Source organism: Coregonus lavaretus (genome assembly GCF_964263955.1).
Source record: "Coregonus lavaretus genome assembly, chromosome: 27".
Lineage (NCBI taxonomy): Eukaryota > Metazoa > Chordata > Actinopteri > Salmoniformes > Salmonidae > Coregonus > Coregonus lavaretus.
Genome location: NC_140014.1, coordinates 6589275 through 6610914, shown reverse-complemented (window position 1 = coordinate 6610914; position 21640 = coordinate 6589275). Strand labels below are relative to the sequence as shown.

Here is a 21640-nt window from a genome sequence, read left to right as displayed (position 1 = left end):
GGGAAAAAAGTATTTAGTCAGCCACCAATTGTGCAAGTTCTCCCACTTAAAAAGATGAGAGGCCTGTAATTTTCATCATATGTACACGTCAACTATGACAGACAAAATTAGATTTTTTTTCCCAGAACATCACATTGTAGGATTTTTAATGAATTTATTTGGCAAATTATGGTGGAAAATAAGTATTTGGTCAATAACAAAAGTTTCTCAATACTTTGTTATATACCCTTTGTTGGCAATGACACAGGTCAAACGTTTTCTGTAAGTCTTCACAAGGTTTTCACACACTGTTGCTGGTATTTTGGCCCATTCCTCCATGCAGATCTCCTCTAGAGCAGTGATGTTTTGGGGCTGTCGCTGGGCAACACGGACTTTCAACTCCCTCCAAAGATTTTCTATGGGGTTGAGATCTGGAGACTGGCTAGGCCACTCCAGGACCTTGAAATGCTTCTTACGAAGCAACTCCTTCATTGCCCGGGCGGTGTGTTTGGGATCATTGTCATGCTGAAAGACCCAGCCACGTTTCATCTTCAATGCCCTTGCTGATGGAAGGAGGTTTTCACTCAAAATCTCATGATACATGGCCCCATTCATTCTTTCCTTTACACGGATCAGTCGTCCTGGTCCCTTTGCAGAAAAACAGCCCCAAAGCATGATGTTTCCACCCCCATGCTTCACAGTAGGTATGGTGTTCTTTGGATGCAACTCAGCATTCTTTGTACTCCAAACACGACGAGTTGAGTTTTTACCAAAAAAGTTCTATTTTTGTTTTCATCTGACCATATGACATTCTCCCAATCCTCTTCTGGATCATCCAAATGCACTCTAGCAAACTTCAGACGGGCCTGGACATGTACTGGCTTAAGCAGGGGGACACGTCTGGCACTGCAGGATTTGAGTCCCTGGCGGCGTAGTGTGTTACTGATGGTAGGCTTTGTTACTTTGGTCCCAGCTCTCTGCAGGTCATTCACTAGGTCCCCCCGTGTGGTTCTGGGATTTTTGCTCACCGTTCTTGTGATCATTTTGACCCCACGGTGTGAGTTCTTGCGTGGAGCCCCAGATCGAGGGAGATTTTCAGTGGTTTTGTATGTCTTCCATTTCCTAATAATTGCTCCCACAGTTGATTTCTTCAAACCAAGCTGCTTACCTATTGCAGATTCAGTCTTCCCAGCCTGGTGCAGGTCTACAATTTTGTTTCTGGTGTCCTTTGACAGCTCTTTGGTCTTGGCCATAGTGGAGTTTGGAGTGTGACTGTTTGAGGTTGTGGACAGGTGTCTTTCATACTGATAACAAGATCAAACAGGTGCCATTAATACAGGTAACGAGTGGAGGACAGATGAGCCTCTTAAAGAAGAAGTTACAGGTCTGTGAGAGCCAGAAATGTTTCTTGTTTCTAGGTGACCAAATATTTATTTTCCACCATAATATGCAAATACATTCATTAAAAATCCTACAATGTGATTTTCTGAAAGAAAAATCTCAATTTGTCAGTCATCGTTGACGTGTACCTATGTTGAAAATTACAGGCCTCTCTCATCTTTTTAAGTGGGAGAACTTGCACAATTGGTGGCTGACTAAATACTTTTTTTCCCCACTGTATAGATGTCCTAGCCTACCTCTTTCAGGTAAGAAATTGATGGGTTGTGCATAATAAGCTTCTAACTTATAGCCTCTGTCTCTTGTGCAATACGCACACACCTGTGCTCCACTGGCCTCGCTCCTTATAAAATACTCCTTAACTTAGAGTCCCATGCAGGAAAAGCTAGACTAGAATAGCTTGCTGGACATTCTTTTTTTTAGCGTTTCTTATACCAATAGACTATTCGAAGAGGGAAGCAATATCTTGTTTGCTGAACGTTAAATATAGCAACCAATAGAACTCATGGGTAGTTTGAAAGAAGAGCGAACGCACAATGGTGGTAGGCTAGCAGTTATTTATTCAGAGCCATAACTATTCAATCTGATTCTAGTCCTATATTATTCAAGCATGTCATTAGAATGATGAAGATAAGGATAACGAAACTTATGTCATTTAACTGTTGAAAGTGAGGTAGGAATAAAGCAACACCAGAGAGAGAAAGAGGAATTATTATGAAAGGCCCTATTATATTTCAAAATTAAAATCAAATTCACTAGCCTATACTTGTAACTTTGTTCTCTCCCTGCTTTATCATGGTTTGAACGAGGTGTGTAATTCCAGTCCATATATTACAGTACAATACAATACAGTACAGTAATACAGTGCACACTCAAAAAGATTAGCCTATTGGAGCTTGTTTCATTTATTTTCCCAAGAGAGCATATACTGTAGCTAGCTTTTATGTTTTTCTGTTGTGCATAATGTGCAGTAGACCCCTAGATTTTTTCCACATTTTGTTATGTTACAGCCTTATTCTAAATGGAATCTACACACAATACCCCATAATGACAAAGCGAAAACAGGTTTTAATAATTTTTTACAAATTTATAAAAAAGAAAAACCTTATTTACATAAGTATTCAGACCCTTTGCTATGACACTCAAAATTGAGCTCGGTGCATCCTGTTTCCATTGATCATCCTTGAGATGTTTCTACAACTTAATTGCAGTCCATCTGTGGTAAATTCATTGATTGGACATGATTTGGAAAGGCACACACCTGTCTATATAAGGTCCCACAGTTGACAGTGCATGTCAGAGCAAAAACCAAGCCATGAGGTTGAAGGAATTGTCCGAAGAGCTCCAAAACAGGATTGTGTCGAAGCACAGATCTGGGGAAGGGTACCAATAAATTTCTGCAGCATTGAAGGTCCCCAAGAACACAGTGGCCTCCATCATTCTTAAATGGAAGAAGTTTGGAACCTCCAAGACTGGGGCGAAGGTTCACCTTCCAACAGGACAATTACCCTAAGCACACAGCCAAGATAACACAGGAGTGGCTTTAGGACAAGTCTCTGAATGTCCTTGAGTGGCCCAGCCAGAGCCCGGACTTGAACCCGATCGAACATCTCTGGAGAGACCTGAAAATGCTCCCCATCCAACCTGACAGAGCTTGAGAGGATCTGCAGAGAAGAATGTGAGAAACCCCCCCAAATACAAGTGTGCCAAGCTTGTAGCTTCATACCGAAGAAGACTCAAGGCTGTAATCGCTGCCAAAGGTACTTCAACAAAGTACTGAGTAAAGAGTTATTTTTAATACATTTGCAAAGATTTTTAAAAACCTGTTTTTGCTTTGTCATTATTGGGTATTGTGTGTAGATTGATGAGAAAAATAAGGCTGTAACGTAACAAAATGTGGAAAAATTCAAGTGGTGTGAATACTTTCCGAATGCAGTGTATATCATGTCTATTGGATAACGGTACAATCATTTGCGCTTTTCTGGGCTTGGGCTCATTTTGGCCAAAGCACTTGGCCCTAAGCCCTTTATCGAGTGTCCACTTGTTCCGTTCGATAGTGATCACTCGAGTCTGCAAGTGTTTTGGCCAAAATGAGCATTGACTTCACACTCGACATTCCAACTGCCACTTATCAGTATTCAACATATTCTAAATATTTTCCCAACCATTGTCTCCCGCAACCTGTCTTGTGCATAACTCACTCGCTATGAAACACGGGCACTGGGGCAGACACAGACGCATACTCTGATAGACAGTGAGAAAGTTGTAAAAACAAAACGACATCGCTCTATAAAATATGTGCAAGTACTGTATATCGTCACCAGTGATTTCATCAGCTGATTTAGCTTGTTGTAGCCTGTCTGCTGCTAGCTAGCTTCACTGACAAACACAGATATGGATTTTTGATAGCTAGCTAGGGATGTTGGGCACTGCCCTGATAAACAGTGTGTAGCTTGTCACTTATTTATGATAGTTTGACAGCTTGCTGATGAAGATGTAGACATGTTCTCATCATGTTTTCAAAGCACCAATCACTATGTTGTAACATTGGGTCAGCTAAAAGCACAGCGGAGCAGCAGACTCGATACTGTACTGATTCGGGGCAGAGCAGGCTCTTCGTTGCTGTCGCTTGCCTTTCTCTGACATTTTTCCAATTTAACGACGATGTGCTTTGTAGCCATGTCAAATCATTTGAAAGATGCATAACTCCTAACGTTACAGCATTGTTGCGTTAGGTATTTGTTTAATTTAAATTGTCCCTTCATGATGATGATCGGGATCTGTTAGTGATAGTTTTATGATAACTGCACTGTGATTTAGATTTTGCGGAAGAAACAGTTAGGGAGTTTTTCTTAACGTTAATGTCCCAATTTCATTTAAACATTTTAACATTTAAACATTCACACCCCTAATTTGATTTATTTCATTTAATTCATGCTCAAAATCCAAAAGACTGAATTTTGCAGAATATACAGTAACATTAGGACAATACTTAAAAAAAAACACAACTCAAGGTACTACATACACTTAGTCTACGATTAATAATTAATAATTCAAGTTATTGCGATGTTCAGTGTTTAATGCTCTTTTTAAAGTAGCATTTTGACGTAGTATACAGTGGTCTCTACAGTAGTGTGAAAAACTACTGTAGTGTCATTACTTACAAAATAAATATTGTTGAATGCAGCTGGCTGATTCACTTCATGACTCCATCTGTAGTCACTCACTACTAATGTAGCCCTACTGTATGAGTGAGTGGCTTCACATTCATCATTCTGATCCCGTGGTGCAGTGGTTTTCTCAAAGTCAGTGTCTTGGAGGCATTTTCTTTTCATCTTGATTAATAGGGACAATACGATGCTTCACACTCACTCGCCTGGGCTATTTTTAGCAACTCTTTGTGATGTCAAGAGACTGGAGAGATGGGATATGTACTTACACCAATCGTAAATACGTTTGATTGTGAATAATCTTTTTCTTTTGTGGTTCATGTTTTAAAGTAATAGACATTGTTTTTTGGAGTGTGGGAACAGCTATTTTTGTATTGGAAGTGTTTTTTTTCATCCCCTTTGCCTGCATCCTCTGAGTTGACGTTTCACTGCAATTGTGGCTTCAACCTTTTAAGCTGCATGCTCAAACATTTGAATTCAACAGAAGGCACAAATATTTTCCTGTTGTTTCAAAGTATTAGATACCAAATAGATAGTACATGGAAAAGGGACTGAGAGACCACTGTTAGATCAGTTATTTACGTCACTGTAAATTGGTACATTGGAAATATTTTTGCTAATGTTTTTAATGCTTTTAGTGTCCTGCAAAGATGCATATGAACTCTGAGGTAAATGGGAAAGTGATGTTTATCAAAAACACTGTCGTGAAACGTATACCGCTGTCTTCGTGGAAAGGTGTGTGACAGTTAGAATGAAGTCGGAAAACAAAACAACCTCAAGTAATTAGTTAATTCACTGAAATGCAACCTCTCTCAGAGAATCTGGGAATTTGGCTCTTATTTTTGCTCTATTATTAGCCTTCCCTAATAAGTTTGTCCTGAATTTGTCCTGACCACATAAACTGACCAGGAAAGTCTCTTGGACCTACAATAGTTATACAATGACTTATACCAAGTGTTTTTTCTTGGTCTCCAAAGGGAGACGTGGTTTGGATTCCACTTCTGACACCAATATTATGCTAGCTAGCTTTGGTGAGCAATGAACATTCATTCATTCAGCCATCTTTATTAAAAACTGTAACTTTTTGTGCCCCCAGGTGGCAGCCATAATCATATATCATATCAGTACAGTAAGGTTGCTTGTTTATAGGAAAAACATGGGGCCAAAATTCTTAGCATTAGTGCTGATGTAGCCTAATACTCTTTCTCTCCGCAGGGCTAAAGAAGGGGCGCTTCTGGATCACGCCCGACCCGTACCACAACGACGACAACATCCAAATTGGCCGCGAGGTCAAGATCTCCTGCCAGGTGGAGGCAACGCCCCCTGAGGAGCTCCTGTTCAGTTGGCTGAAGAATGGCCGTCCACTGCGCAGCTCGGAGCGCATGGTCATCACCCACACCGACCCCGACGTCCAGCCCGGCACTACCAACCTGGACATTATTGACCTCAAGTTCACCGACTTCGGCACGTACACCTGCGTGGCGGCGCTGAAGAACGGAGGTATCCCCGAAGTCAGCATCGACGTCAATATCTCTTCGACTACAGGTGAGCAATGGACTGTACTGTACTGTTGTCCTTCTAGTCGTTTAATAGCTTTGTGGCACAGTAGACTAAGGTCATCTGGTCAGCCCCTGTTTTAGTGCACAGAACTAGGCCAGCTTTGTCACGTCTAAAGTAGCATATTGTAGAACTCATCATTACAGGACGTCATAGGTTACAGCAGGGCTCTCCAACCTTGTTCCTGGAGAGCTACCCTTCTGTAGGTTTTCCCTCCAACCCCAGTTGTATTTAACCTGATTCAGCTTATCTACCCGCTAATTATTAGACTCAGGTGCGCTAGATTAAGGTTGGAGCAAAAACCTACAGGACAGTAGCACTCCAGGAACAGGTTTGGAGAGCCCTGTGTTACAGGGATATGGAAAGTCAACAAGATCTTTTAGTGTTTATGTAGGATGAGATGCTGGGACAGCCCCTCCACACACACCCCTACCCCTCTTAGTAGGCAATACACAAAGTGCATACTACAGTATGTGGACTTTGATAGGAAGGACACGCCAAGACTGAACGATGGGCAGATGTGGCAAAGACACAGACCGCCATTCATATACAGTCCATAATCCTTATGTGTTGGGTTTTAAAGCATGATGAGTTTCCAGTAAAGTCCGGATTCTAATGTGAGTGTTTTCGGGCCAGATTGTTGGGATCTGTCCATTCAATCAGGCCTAAATCAGTCGCTAATATGCACATTCCTACTTAATGATTATTTACAGCCTGCTAGTTTAGGGTCACCTGTGTTATTTTCTCCTAATTAGCTACTCCCTCTGTATTTTGCCTTTAGTTTGTTGGCATACAAACTGATGAAAAAGATCTTTAGGTGTTTTTTCTTTAGTAATGAGTTAGTAATGCCGGAGTGGAACATCAAATGTTTGATGATAAGCCCGGACGTTGACATTATTATTCCTGTTGTGGGCGGGAGGATTGGTGAATTGGCAATGAAACAGAAGGAGAACTTAAAAACATCAAGGAGCTGACCATTGGGATCATTGAAGTCCATTAAAACTACTGTTGTGAGTAGTTACAACGCATAAACCCAGAAATAGATGAGTCTATGTGCGGCGGGGAGCCTTTGTAGGACATGCTAATGTGCATCAACCTGGAAATACACACACACACACACACACACACACACACACACACATACTTCCCTCCCTGGCACAGGTCTCCTGCAACTACTTACGTAAGTCTCAGCTGGTGTGTCTTTCCTTCCCTCTCATCTAGCTGTCTTGATCTGTTCGTCAGATTCACATTTTTAGGGCCTGCGTTTACCATTGTTGTCACCTCCAGTATATTAACCAATGGAGCAGAGAAGCAGCCTCCAACATGCATTACTCAAATCCATTTGGGCTAAGCAAAGTAAAGCCCATCCAGAATGATTGGCCTGGGTTGGGATGATGGTATATGCCTTTGGCAGAGAACCCCCGTAGGGGAGCGGAGCTGAAAGCTCAGGGGGAGATAGCTACCCCTCAAACGCGCCAAATAAATGACCTGGCAAGCCCAGGAGACCTGTCTGTTCATTCGTTGCCTCTCTGCTCTGTGTTCCCTTCCCTTACTGTATTACATATTTGGTGCTATTTTTGTATTCATAGCTTTTTATGTCAGTGTAGCAGCAGCGGATTGGGATTGCAGTAGCAGAGGATGAAGGATGAAATGAAACAAGGATGCCATAGTCATAGCACTGTTGGAGAGGGGGGGGGGGAGGATGAGGGGGTGGTTCAGAGGGTTGGATGATCAGAATGCACAGGGCAAAAATCAAAGTGCTTCCTGCCTCCCACTGGGTGATTGTGATCAAGAGAGTGGAGGGGGAAAACACTGAGTAATACTTATACTGTCTACCAACCCCTAATCCTGGCTGGAGAACTACAGGGTGTGCAGGCTTTTGTTCTTGCCCACCTGATTCAGCTAATCAAGGTCTAGGTTATTTGTTGATTAGTTGAATCAAGTGTTAGTGCTGGGTTGGGATAAAACCTAGCTCTACCACAAAGTAAAATCATGTTAAATAACATCACGTAAAGTAACACAACGTAAAGTAACATAACGTAAAGTAACATCACGTAAAGTAACAAAGTAACATCACGTAAAGTAACATCACGTAAAGTAACATCACGTAAAGTAACATCACGTAAAGTAACATCACGTAAAGTAACATCGCGTAAACTAACATTGTGTAAAGTAACATTGCGTAAAGTAACATAACGTAAGAAACATAACCTAAAGTAGCATCACATAAAGTAACATCACATAAGGGAACATCATGTAAAGTAATGTAACGCAACGAAACATCACGTAAAGTAACACCACGCAAAGTTAAGTAACGTAAAGTGACGTTAAGTTTCTTTCTCCTTCTCTCCCAGTCCCTCCGGAGCTGACAGTGCCTCGGGGCAAGTCCCCCATGGTGGTCCAGGAGGGTGACACAGTGGACCTGCAGTGCCTGGTATCGGGGAAGCCAAAACCCATCATCCTATGGTCGAGGGCTGACAAGGAGGCGCCTATGCCCGATGGCAGCCTTCAGACGGAGAGCTATGATGGTGTGCTACGAATTGTCAATGTATCGCGCGAGATGACTGGAACCTACCGCTGCGCCACCAGCCAGTACAACGGCTTCAACGTGAAGCCCCGGGAAGCGCTGGTGGAGCTCACTGTGCAATGTGAGTATTCTGGATATACAGTGTTTTTACAGTACACTTCTGATAAATGCAATGGGTTTGAACCACGGTGGGTTACATTGGTGCTGTGAGCTGGATAGGTCTCTATAAGGAGGAGGTCAGGAGAGGTAGATGATCCGTGCAAAATAAAAAAATAATATATTTGAATTGTGACTTGAAATCGTTTTAAGGGGTTTAAGTTAGATGTGTGGGCATTTCTTAAGTTGCTATCGGTATTAGATTTTGTTCGATACATCATACGTCATCAATTCAATACATCATTAGTTTCAATTAGAAACAGCACATAACATTGGTGCGTTACACATTGCACAAATCATCTCGCCTCGGCTAATCATTAAAACGTCTGGATTCAATTTCCCCAGGTGGAGAGGTTAATGTAACGTAATCAATTCCCTATTGGACGTTCTACGTTCAAAGAAACATTTCAACACAACTTTAACTCAGTCACGCCGAAAAAGTGACCGAAAAGGCTCGTATCTCAGTGTTAATGACCATTAGCGGCCTACACTTAACGTTTATTGACCTTGTACATACATGCGTACAAGGAAATGATCTGGTGACATGATGGAGGAAGACACTATTAGAGGAGCCTTGGTGGATGCATACCAAATGGCACCCAATTCCCAATGTAGTGCACTACTCTGGTCAAAAGTAGTGCACTACATAGGGAATATGGTGCCATGTGGGATGCAGGCTGTGAGAAACATCCAGTCTAATTAATAGCGTCTGTGTTACTCTTAATATCGAAGAGGAGGGAAGATGCCTTGGGATGGCTTATAGAAATGCAGAGCTAGTTATCGCTCGGATCACCGCTTCTTACTTACTAGTGTCAGGCCTGTGAAATATCTGTGATCTATGACCTTATATCCCACCCACCACCACGCACACATACAGACCGTGAGGTGGGTGAGGAGTGATGAGCCATAGGAAGTGTGTGCGTGTGCGTGTGTGCGTTCATGGATTCATGAAGGCACATGTGTGTGTGTGTGTTTTGAGCGTGCCCGTGTGCATTCATGGATTCATGCGGCAGTGTGTGTATGGCTGTGCGTGTGTGTATCACTAGGCCACATACACTATTCCACAGTAGCTCTCACTGAGTCACTGGAGTGAGAGCCCCTTAGGCAGCCTGGCCTCAGAGTTGTCCTTAGTGTGGCCCCAGCAGAACCGTTTGTGGAGTGTGCAGAAACAGACGAGAAGGAGGCTAGGGGAAAGGGGGGGATGAGGAAGAAGGAGGGCTGGGCCCAGAGAGCCTGGCCTTGTGGGACCAAGCCAGGTACAATCAGAACTACAGCAATAGGGCTCTGGTCAAAAGTAGTGCACTATATAGGGAGTAGGGTGCCATTTGGGACACAGCCTAGCTCCAGCATTGGGATGCAGATGCCACTCCTCCTCCCCCTCTCCCTACCCAATCTCTCTCTCTTCCCCTCCTGCTCTCTCTGGATGAGTGCACTGAACAGTGTATTGACACAGATAAGGAGGTGTAGGACATGACAGTTATCTGTTACTGTACGCAGTGCTATGCACACCAAGGAATTGCAGGAGCGCCGCTATCCGACAGGAGTGGCAAACAACGGTAACAACCGGGGCCGTGGGATTGAAGGTGGGATTTTCATTGGCTCATGGTGTTGGTGTAAATATGACAGGGTAAATGCTGGGTATAATCTTGTATATGCTTGATAAAAATTAAAACGGGCAATCTGCAATTGCTACATACATTTTTAGACTTTTCAATCAGTTATATACAGTGGTGTGAAAAAGTGTTTGCCCCCTTCCTGATTTGTTATTTGTTTGCATGTTTGTCACACTTAAATGTTTCAGATCATCAAACAAATTTAAATATTAGTCAAAGATAACACAAGTAAACACAAAATGCAGTTTTGAAATGAAGGTTGTTATTATTTAGGGAAAACAAAATCCAAACCTACATGGCCCTGTGTGAAAAAGTGTTTGCCCCCCTGTTATAACACAACTCAACTGTGGTTTATCACACCTGAGTTCAATTCCTCTAGCCACACCCAGGCCTGATTACTGCCACACCTGTTCTCAATCAAGGAATCACTTAAATAGCCTGACATAGTGAAGTAGACCAAAAGATCCTCAAAAGCTACACATCATGCCGAGATCCAAAGAAATTCATGAACAAATGAGAAAGAAAGTTATTGAGATCCATCAGTCTGGAAAAGGTTCTAAAGACATTTCCAAAGCTTTGGGACTCCAGCGAACCACAGTGAGAGCCATTATCCACAAATGGCGAAAACATGGAACAGTGGTGAACCCCTTCCCAGGAGTGGCCGGCCGACCAAAATTACCCCAAGAGCGCAGCGACGACTCATCCAAGAGGTCACAAAAGACCCCACAACAACATCCAAAGAGCTGCAGGCCTCACTTGCCTCAGTTAAGGTCAGTGTTCATGACTCCACCATAAGAAAGAGACAGGGCAAAAATGGCCTGCATGGCAGAGTTCCAAGACGAAAACCACTGCTGAGCAAAAAGAACATGAAGGCTTGTCTCATTTTTGCCAGAAAACATCTTGATGATCCCCAAGACCTTTGGGAAAATACTCTGTGGACTGACGAGACAAAAGTTCAACTTTTTGGAAGGTGTGTCCCATTACATCTGGGGTAAAAGTAACACCGCATTTCAGAAAAAGAACATCACACCAACAGTAAAATATGGTGGTGGTAGTGTGATGGTCTGGGCCTGTTTTGCTGCTTCAGGACCTGGAAGACTTGCTGTGATAAATGGAACCATGAATTCTGCTGTCTACCAAAAAATCCTGAAGGAGAATGTCTGGCCATTTGTTCGTGACCTCAAGCTGAAGCGAACTTGTGTTCTGCAGCAGGACAATGATCCAAAACACACCAGCAAGTCCATCTCTGAATGGCTGAATAATTATTTTTTTTTAACGTTGGAGTGGCCTAGTCAAAGTCCTGACCTGAATCCTATTGAGATGCTGTGGCATGACCTTAAAAAGGCAGTTCATACTCGAAAACCCTCCAATGTGGCTGAATTACAACAATTCTGCAAAGATGAGTGGGCCAAAATTCCTCCACAGCACTGTAAAAGACTCATTGCAAGTTATCGCAAACGCATGATTGCAGTTGTTGCTGCTAAGGGTGGCGCAACCAGTTATTAGGTTGTAGGGGGCAATCACTTTTTCACACAGGGCCATGTGGGTTTGGATTTTGTTTTCCCTTAATAATAACAACCTTCATTTAAAAACTGCATTTTGTGTTTACTTGTGTTATCTTTGACTAATATTTAAATTTGTTTGATGATCTGAAACATTTACAGTGAGGGAAAAAAGTATTTGATCCCCTGCTGATTTTTTAAGTTTGCCCACTGACAAAGAAATGATCAGTCTATGATTTTAATAGTAGGTTTATTTGAACAGTGAGAGACAGAATAACAACAACAAAATCCAGAAAAACGCATGTAAAATATGTTATAAATTGATTTGCATTTTAATGAGGGAAATAAGTATTTGACCCTCTCTCAATCAGAAAGATTTCTGGCTCCCAGGTGTCTTTTATACAGGTAACGAGCTGAGATTAGGAGCACACTCTTAAAGGGAGTGCTCCTAATCTCAGCTTGTTACCTGTATAAAAGACACCTGTCCACAGAAGCAATCAATCAATCAGATTTCAAACTCTCCACCATGGCCAAGACTAAAGAGCTCTCCAAGGATGTCAGGGACAAGATTATAAACCTACACAAGGCTGGAATGGGCTACAAGACCATCGGCAAGCAGCTTGGTGAGTAGGTGACAACAGTTGGTGCGATTATTCGCAAATGGAAGAAACACAAAAGACCTTTCAATCTCCCTCGGCCTGGGGCTCCATGCAAGATCTCACCTCGTGGAGTTGCAATGATCATGAGAACGGTGAGGAATCAACCCAGAACTACACGGGAGGATCTTGTCAATGATCTCAAGGCAGCTGGGACCATAGTCACCAAGAAAACAATTGGTAACACACTACGCCGTGAAGGACTGAAATCTTGCAGTGCCCGCAAGGTCCCCCTGCTCAAGAAAGCACATATACAGGGCCGTCTGAAGTTTGCCAATGAACATCTGATTGATTCAGAGGAGAACTGGGTGAAAGTGTTGTGGTCAGATGAGACCAAAATGGAGCTCTTTGGCATCAACTCAACTCGCCGTGTTTGGAGGAGGAGGAATGCTGCCTATGACCCCAAGAACACCATCCCCACCGTCAAACATGGAGGTGGAAACATTATGTTTTGGGGGTGTTTTTCTGCTAAGAGGACAGGACAACTTCACCGCATCAAAGGGACGATGGACGGGGCCATGTACCATCAAATCTTGGGTGAGAACCTCCTTCCCTCAGCCAGGGCATTGAAAATGGGTCGGTATTCCAGCATGACAATGACCCAAAACACACAGCCAAGGCAACAAAGGAGTGGCTCAAGAAGAAGCACATTAAGGTCCTGGAGTGGCCTAGCCAGTCTCCAGACCTTAATCCCATTGAAAATGTGTGGAGGGAGCTGAAGGTTCGAGTTGCCAAACGTCAGCCTCGAAACCTTAATGACTTGGAGAAGATCTGCAAAGAGGAGTGGAACAAAATCCCTCCTGAGATGTGTGCAAACCTGGTGGCCAACAACATGAAACGTCTGACCTCTGTGATTGCCAACAAGGGTTTTGCCACCAAGTACTAAGTCATGTTTTTCAGAGGGGTCAAATACTTATTTCCCTCATTAAAATGCAAATCAATTGATAACATTTCTGACATGCGTTTTTCTGGATTTTGTTGTTGTTATTCTGTCTCTCACTGTTCAAATAAACCTACCATTAAAATTATAGACTGATCATGTCTTTGTCAGTGGGCAAACGTACAAAATCAGCAGGGGATCAAATACTTTTTTCCCTCACTGTAATTTATGCCTCATGCGCTTACTTTAACTGTTTTACCCCTTTGTTTGTAAACAATGTAATTGCTCAAAAATACTGAAAAGCTTCAAAACAAAACTATCATTTTTATTTCATGGATGGGCAGTACTTGTAGTCATAGCTTTTCGTTACATTTTCACATATTCGTTACATTTCTCCAGCCCCATCTCACAGCTCTTTACCAAAACAGCGGCTGGGTGTGTTCAAAGGTATTTCTAGTTGACACTTTACACAATTGTTCTCTTTTTTTGTAGCCCTAACCCTTATCCTTAACCCTTACCCTCACCCTAAGTACAGTGTAACCATGAGTAATTACAATACTTGTTACACTGTACAGGAATAATTACACAGTAACAAGCTTACAGTCATGTAAAGTGTGACCTATTTTGCCTAGCTAGTTATCTCTACAGTCTCTATACAGGTGGTGTAGTGCTATTCAATTTGTTTGTTCTACAAATCACGACACAGACAATATTCTATCAACCAGATCCACAATGGCAATACCACTGAATTTAATGTAATGCTTATATAACCTTACATCTCTATGGGCAATACTCCAGTCTACCAGATCCACAATGGCTCTACTCATAGTTTGAGTTTTACACACAAGGATGTCTGTAAACAGCTTTACAGCTGCTCCTGCTGTTCTGTGTGCGTGTGTCTGTGTGTCTGTGTGTGTGTGTGTGTGTGTGTGTGTGCGTGCGAGCGTGCGAGCGTGCAAGTGAGTGACTCACTGATGTTGTTTGTGGTTGCTAGCCATTTGAACGGCTCTCCACTCATTATGTAACTCCCATGCAGCCATGTCCTTGAGCACAAGGACTTAGGTTAATTCACTATGAATACAGCACGCCGCATTGTTAGCCTCTATTAATGAAAGTACATTGAATGTGATGTTCCACAGTAGTTGGCCTGCTAGTCGTGGGGTCTGTACATTCTGTACAGCAGGAGGATTTACATTACTTGCATGTTTATTTCTGCTCCTCAATAAAACTTATTTGAAACACAAAACCTTGGCAGAGAGGGAATCCTGTTCTTCCTGTGTCATGGACATGATAAATGAGGACGTTCATATTGTAGGCTTGAGGAGCATTTTGTAGGAAAATGACTATTTCTTATCAAGCGTCTTTTAAATCAAACAATCAATTTTGTATGGTTTACCAATGATTAGAAGAGTTTTCTTGGACTCACTCTGTGTGCAATAAGTGTTTTTGAATGACTACCTCATCTCTGTACCCCATACATACAATTATCTGTAAGGTCCCTCAGTCGAGCAGTGAATTTCAAAGACAGAATCAATCACAAAAGCCAGGGAGGTTTTCCAATGTCTCGCAAAGAAGGGCACCTATCGGTAGATGGGTAAAAAAAAGCAGACATTTAATATCCCTTTGAGCATGGTGAAGTTATTAATTACACTTTGGATGGTGTATCAATACACCCAGTCACTACAAAGATACAGGCGTCCTTCCTAACTCAGTTGCCGGAGAGGAAGGAAACCGCTCAGGGATTACACCTTTAGGCCAATGGTGACTTTAAAACAGTTACAGAGTTTAATGGCTGTGATAGGAGAAAACAGAGGATGGATCACCAACATTGTAGTTACTCCACAATACTAACCTAATTGACAGAACAGAGTTAAAAGAAGGAAGCCTGTACAGAATAAAAATATTCCAAAACATGCATCCTGTTTGCAACAAGGCACTAAAGTAATACTGCTAAAAATTAGGAAAAGCAAATAACTTGTTGTCCTGAATGCCAAGTGTTATGTTTGGGGCAAATACAATACAACACATTACTGAGTACCACTCTTCATATTTTGAAGCATAATTGTGGCTGCCTCATGTTATGGGTACGCTTGTAATCGTTAAGGACTGGGGATTTTTTCAGGATAAAAAAGAAACAGAATGGAGCCAAGCACAAACAAAATCCAAGAGGAAAACCTGGTTCAGTCTGGTTTGCACCAGACACTGGGAGATGAATTCACCTTTCAGCAGGACAATAACCTAAAACACAAATCTACACTGGAGTTGCTTACAAAGAAGACAGTGAATGCTTCTGAGTGGCTGAGTTACAGTTTTGACTTAAATCTACTTGAAAATCTATAGCAAGACCTGAAAATGGTTGTCTAGCAATGATCAACAACCAATTTGACAGAGCTTGAAGAATTTTGAAAAGAATAATGGGCATATTGTCACGATCGTCTTGAAAAGAAGTAGACCAATGCGCAGCGTGTTGAGCGAACATGATTGACTTTATTACCGTCAGTGATAATAAGCACACTAAACAAAACAATAAACGACTCGTGAAGTCCACGGTGACAAAGACCGACAAGGAACAAAAACCCACAAACCCAAAGTGAAACACAGACAGTTAAATATGGCTCCCAATCAGAGACAACCAGCAAACAGCTGACACTCGTTGCCTCTGATTGGGAGTCACTCAGTCAAACATAGAAAATGACGAACTAGAACACCCAACATAGAAACAGAACACATAGAATGAACACACCCTGGCTCAACATAATGAGTCCCAGAGCCAGGGTGTGACAGTACCCCCCCCTAAAGGCGCGGACTGCGACCGCGCCTCAACTAAACAAAACAGGGGAGGGCTGGGCGGGCATACCTCCTCGGCGGCGGTTCTGGCTCCGGCCTTGACCACCACCCTCCAATACACTCCCCATAGTGCCCCTGGTCCAGTCTGTCGACTCGCACCCCTGGCTTGGTGCGTGGAGGAGGAACGGGCCTTACCAGGCTGACTTCTCGCACCCCTGGCTTAGTGCGAGTGGCAGGAACAGGCCGGACCGGGCTGGCGACGCGCACCGTAGGTTTGGTGCGAGTGGCAGGAACAGGCCGGGTCGGGCTGGCGACGCGCACCGTAGACTTGGTGCGGGTGGCAGGAACAGGCCGGACCGGGCTGGCGACGCGCACCGTAGGTTTAGTGCGTGGAGCAGGGACAGGCCGGGCTGGGCTGTCGACGCACACCGTAGGCTTGGTGCGTGGAGCAGGGACAGGCCGGGCTGGGCTGTCGACGCACACCGTAGGCTTGGTGCGTGGAGCAGGGACAGGCCGGACCGGGCTGGCGACGCACACCGTAGGCTTGGTGCGTGGAGCAGGGACAGGCCGGGCTGGGCTGCCGACGCACACCGTAGGCTTGGTGCGGGTGGCAGGAACAGGCCGGGTCGGGCTGGCGACGCGCACCGTAGGTTTAGTGCATGGAGCAGGGACAGGCCGGACTGGGCTGGCGACGCACACCGTAGGCTTGGTGCGTGGAGCAGGGACAGGCCGGACTGGGCTGGCGACGCACACCGTAGGCTTGGTGCGTGGAGCAGGGACAGGCCGAACCGGGCTGTGGAGACGGATAGGAGGCCTGGAGTGAATAGCGGCCACCACCCGTCCTGGCTGAATGCCTACCCTCACACACTCTGTGTGAGGCATCCGCACAGGACGTACAGGGCGGTGTACCCCTGGCCTGGTGGCCTTCTGGATCCGCCCCCTTTTCTCCTCCGTCAGCCCCGTCGTCCATGCCGTGTGCCCCCCCCTAAAAAATTTCTGGGGTTGCCTCACGACCGTCCGACGACGACCCTGATCACGCCGTAGCTCCTCTCTACGGCGCGCCTCCACCGTCTCACTCCATGGCCGGCGATCCATCCCGGCCAGGATTTCCTCCCAGGTCCAGGACCCCTGCCCGTCCAAGATCTGCTCCCACGTCCAGGCTGCCTGCTCCTGGACACGCTGCTTGGTCTTGGTATGGTGGGTTTTTCTGTCACGATCGTCTTGAAAAGAAGTAGACCAATGCGCAGCGTGTTGAGCGAACATGATTGACTTTATTACCGTCAGTGATAATAAGCACACTAAACAAAACAATAAATGACTCGTGAAGTCCACGGTGACAAAGACCGACAAGGAACAAAAACCCACAAACCCAAAGTGAAACACAGACAGTTAAATATGGCTCCCAATCAGAGACAACCAGCAAACAGCTGACACTCGTTGCCTCTGATTGGGAGTCACTCAGTCAAACATAGAAAATGACGAACTAGAACACCCAACATAGAAACAGAACACATAGAATGAACACACCCTGGCTCAACATAATGAGTCCCAGAGCCAGGGTGTGACACATATGTTGCACAATCCAGGTGTAGAAAGCTCTTAGAGACATACCCAGAAAAACTCACAGCTGTAGTCACTGCCAAAGGTGCTTCTACAAAGTGTTAACTCAGGGGTGTGAATACTTATGTAAATGTGATATTTCTGTATTCATTTTAATACATTTGCAAAAATGTCTAAAAACATGTTTTTACTTTGTCATTATGGGGTATTTGGTGTAGATGGGTGAGAGAAAAAATATATATTTACTACATTTTGAATTCAAGCTGTAACACAACAAAATGTGGAATAAGTCTAGGGGTATGAATACTTTCTGAAGGCACTGTAGTGTACTACTTTTGACCAGGGCTCATAGGGCTCTGGTCAACAGTAGATGGGTCCTGGTCAAAAGTAGTGCACTATAGGGAATAGGGTGCCATTTGGAACACAATCATGGTTTGCCAATCTGGGATTGTTGCTTTTTATGTCGCTCTCATGTTTGATATTATTAATGATGTATTCAAATGCGCAACTTTGGTTTTAGAAGTGGTGGGGACATACAGTACCAGTCAAAAGTTTGGACACACCTACTCATTCAAGGGTTTTTCTTTCTTTTTACTATTTTCTACATTGTAGAATAATAGTGAAGACATCAAAACTATGAAATAACACATATGGAATCATGTAGTAACCAGAAAAGTGTTAAACAAGTCAAAATATATTTTATATTTGAGATTCTTCAAATAGCCACCCTTTGCCTTGATGACAGCTTTGCACACTCTTGGCATTCTCTCATCCAGTCTTGAAGGAGTTCCCACATATGCTGAGCACTTGTTGGCTGCTATAAAATATAAACCCTTGAATGAGTAGGTGTTCTAAAACTTTTGATCGGTGGTGTATATTATTATATATTTTTTTCCCAGTCGGATAAACACTCCAAACAGCCTATCCGATCGCTCAGAGGTGTCCACATAGTCCTAAAGCACACTGTTGCCTCGTTTTGTATCACATTCAAATCAAATCAAGTTTTATTGGCCACATGCGCCGAATACAACAGGTGCAGACATTACAGTGAAATGCTTACTTACAGCCCTTAACCAACAGTGCATTATTTGTAATAAAAACGTAGAATAAAACCACAAAAAAAGTGTTGAGAAAAAAAGAGCAGAAGTAAAATAAAATAACAGTAGGGAGGCTATATATACAGGGGGGTACCGGTGCAGAGTCAATGTGCGGGGGCACTGGCTAGTTGAGGTAGTTGAAGTAATATGTAGATGTGGGTAGAGTGATATAACTTGGGGGGACAAAAATGCAATTTCAGGATGTGAGAGGGACTTGTCCCCCCCGTCCCCAGTGAAAGTTGTGCCCCTGTTCAAATGAGTCCTGGCAAAATACCAGCTCTAAGAGAGCATGTCATCATAAATCCACAGCTGCTCAACTACTGAATTATTAAATTAATGACTATTATTAAATTAACTATTTCATATCTGTGCAGCGCACCAATTATATTTAGCGTAAGTTATGAAGTATTAAATTGTAAAACATAATGTGGTGTTACAGTAGTGATATAGTGCATACTGTGCGTGACAGATATCTGTAAACCAACTGTTTGTGTTCCCCTTAGCCTCTGGTCTGGAGGCAAGGATCACATTATTTATGTCACATGTCCAGTCTGTCAGTCTGACGGTACTATTAGTACGTCATGTACTCTCTTCTCCTTAGTATGTGTAGTCCTTTAGGGTAAAGTCTTCAGTAGTGTGTTGTGTTCCCTCCTCCATAGCAGAGGCCCAGTGGACTGTGTGTGTGGCTAATTGAAGGAGATGCCTGTTCGTGATGACTCATACATACAAACTTCACTGTATATAGTTGAAGTCGGAAGTTTTCATACACTTAGGTTGGAGTCATTAAAACTCATTTTTCAACCACTCCACAAATGTCTTGTTAACAAACTATAGTTTTGGCAAGTCGGTTAGGACATCTGCTTTGTGCATGACACAAGTAATTTTTCCAACAATTGTTTACAGACAGATTATTTCACTTATAATTCAATGTATCACAATTCCAGTGGGTCAGAAGTTTACATACACTACGTTGACTGTGCCTTTAAACAGCTTGGAAAATTCCAGAAAATGATGTCATGGCTTTAGAAGCTTCGGATAGGCTAATTGACATCATTTGAGTCAATTGGAGGTGTACCTGTGGATGTATTTCAAGGCCTAACTTCAAACTCAGTGCCTCTTTGCTTGACATCGTGGGAATATCAAAAGAAATCAGCAAATACTTCAGAAAAAAAATTGTAGACCTCCACAAGTCTGGTTCATCCTTGGGAGCAATTTCCAAACGCCTGAAGGTACCACGCTCCTCTGTACAAACAATACTACGGTTTGCAACTGCACATGGGGACAAAGATCGTACTTTTTGGAGAAATGTCCTCTGGTCTGATGAAACAGAAATAGAACTGTTTGGCCATAATGACCATCATTATGTTTGGAGGAAAAAGGGGGCCGCTTGCAAGCCGAAGAACACCATCCTAACCGTGAAACACGGGGGTGGCAGCATCATGCTGTGGGGGTGCTTTGCTGCAGGAGTGACTGGTGCACTTCACAAAATAGATGGAATCATGAGGTAGGAAAATTATCTGGATATATTGAAGCAACATCTCAAGACATCAGTCAGGAAGTTAAAGCTTGGTCGCAAATGGGTCTTCCAAATGGACAATGACTGTCAGATGGGGTGATGTGTATGCGGCGGTGAAGTCAGGCACAGGACACAGAGGATCAAGATGACTACTTTACTTCAAGTAAACACGCACAAAACAAAAGTCTCCACAACACTGGAGGAGTAAACACGCGCTGTGCGTAAAAGGCGAACTAGAATTGCCGAACATCAAACAGGACAAAATGACAATAACACACAAAGGCCAAACGTAAAACAAGGGAACTTATATGTTACACAATCAACACAAAATAAGTAACAGGTGTACAAACTAGACAACACAAGACAAACACCGAAACATCGATCGGCAGTAGCTAGTTCTCCGGGGACGACGAACGCCGAAGCCTGCCCGAGCAAGGAGGAGGAGCAGTCTCGGAGCAGCCTGTAACATACCTCGTTCAATCTCCTCAGGACTTTAAATGGCCCCACAAACCGCCGACCCAGCTTCCGGCAGGGCAGGCGAAGGGGCAGGTTTCGAGTCAAGAGCCAGACTCGATCTCCAGGTGCATACACTGGACCCTCACTGCGGTGGCGATCAGCGCTCGCCTTCTGCCTACGAATAGCCCACTGCAGATGGACATGTGCAGCGTTCCATGTCTCCTCCGAGCGCCGAAACCATTCATCCACCGCAGGAGCCTCGATCTGGGTCTGATGCCAGGGTGCCAGAACCGGCTGATACCCCAACACACACTGAAAAGGGGTCAGATTCGTAGAGGAGTGGCGAAGGGAGTTCTGGGCAATCTCTGCCCAGAGGATATACCGACCACTCCTCCTGCCGGTCCTGACAATAAGACCTCAGAAACCTACCCACATCCTGGTTCACTCTCTCCACCTGCCCATTACTCTCAGGGTGGAAACCCGAGGTAAGGCTAACCGAGACCCCCAAGCGTTCCATAAACGCCCTCCAGGTGAACTGGGGACCCCGATCAGACACTATATCCTCAGGTACCCCGTAGTGGCGGAAGACGTGAGTAAACAGGGCCTCAGCAGTTTGTAGGGCAGTAGGGACACCCGGCATTGGGATGAGACGACAGGCCTTAGAAAACCGATCCACAACGACCAGAATAGTGGTATTCCCCTGGGAGGGGGGAAGGTCCGTGACAAAGTCTACCGATAGGTGAGACCACCGCCGTTGTGGAACGGGTAGGGGTTGTAACTTCCCCC

General features: G+C 43.9%; 2 protein-coding genes across 2 annotated transcripts in view; one reads left to right on the top strand and one right to left on the bottom strand.

The window, feature by feature from the left end:
• LOC311103132 (transcriptional repressor protein YY1-like) overlaps window positions 1-21640 on the bottom strand; it is a 964063-nt gene that overhangs the window by 714504 nt on the left and 227919 nt on the right. The window lies entirely within an intron of this gene.
• Window positions 1-21640, top strand: part of LOC311103120 (MAM domain-containing glycosylphosphatidylinositol anchor protein 2-like) — a gene marked incomplete at its 3' end in the record, with an annotated part of 221901 nt that overhangs the window by 109892 nt on the left and 90369 nt on the right. The window contains exons 7-8 of the mRNA XM_084144660.1: window positions 5763-6092; window positions 8459-8752. Coding sequence (XP_084000786.1) covers window positions 5763-6092; window positions 8459-8752 — 624 coding nt within the window. The remainder of the gene's footprint in view (window positions 1-5762; window positions 6093-8458; window positions 8753-21640) is intronic.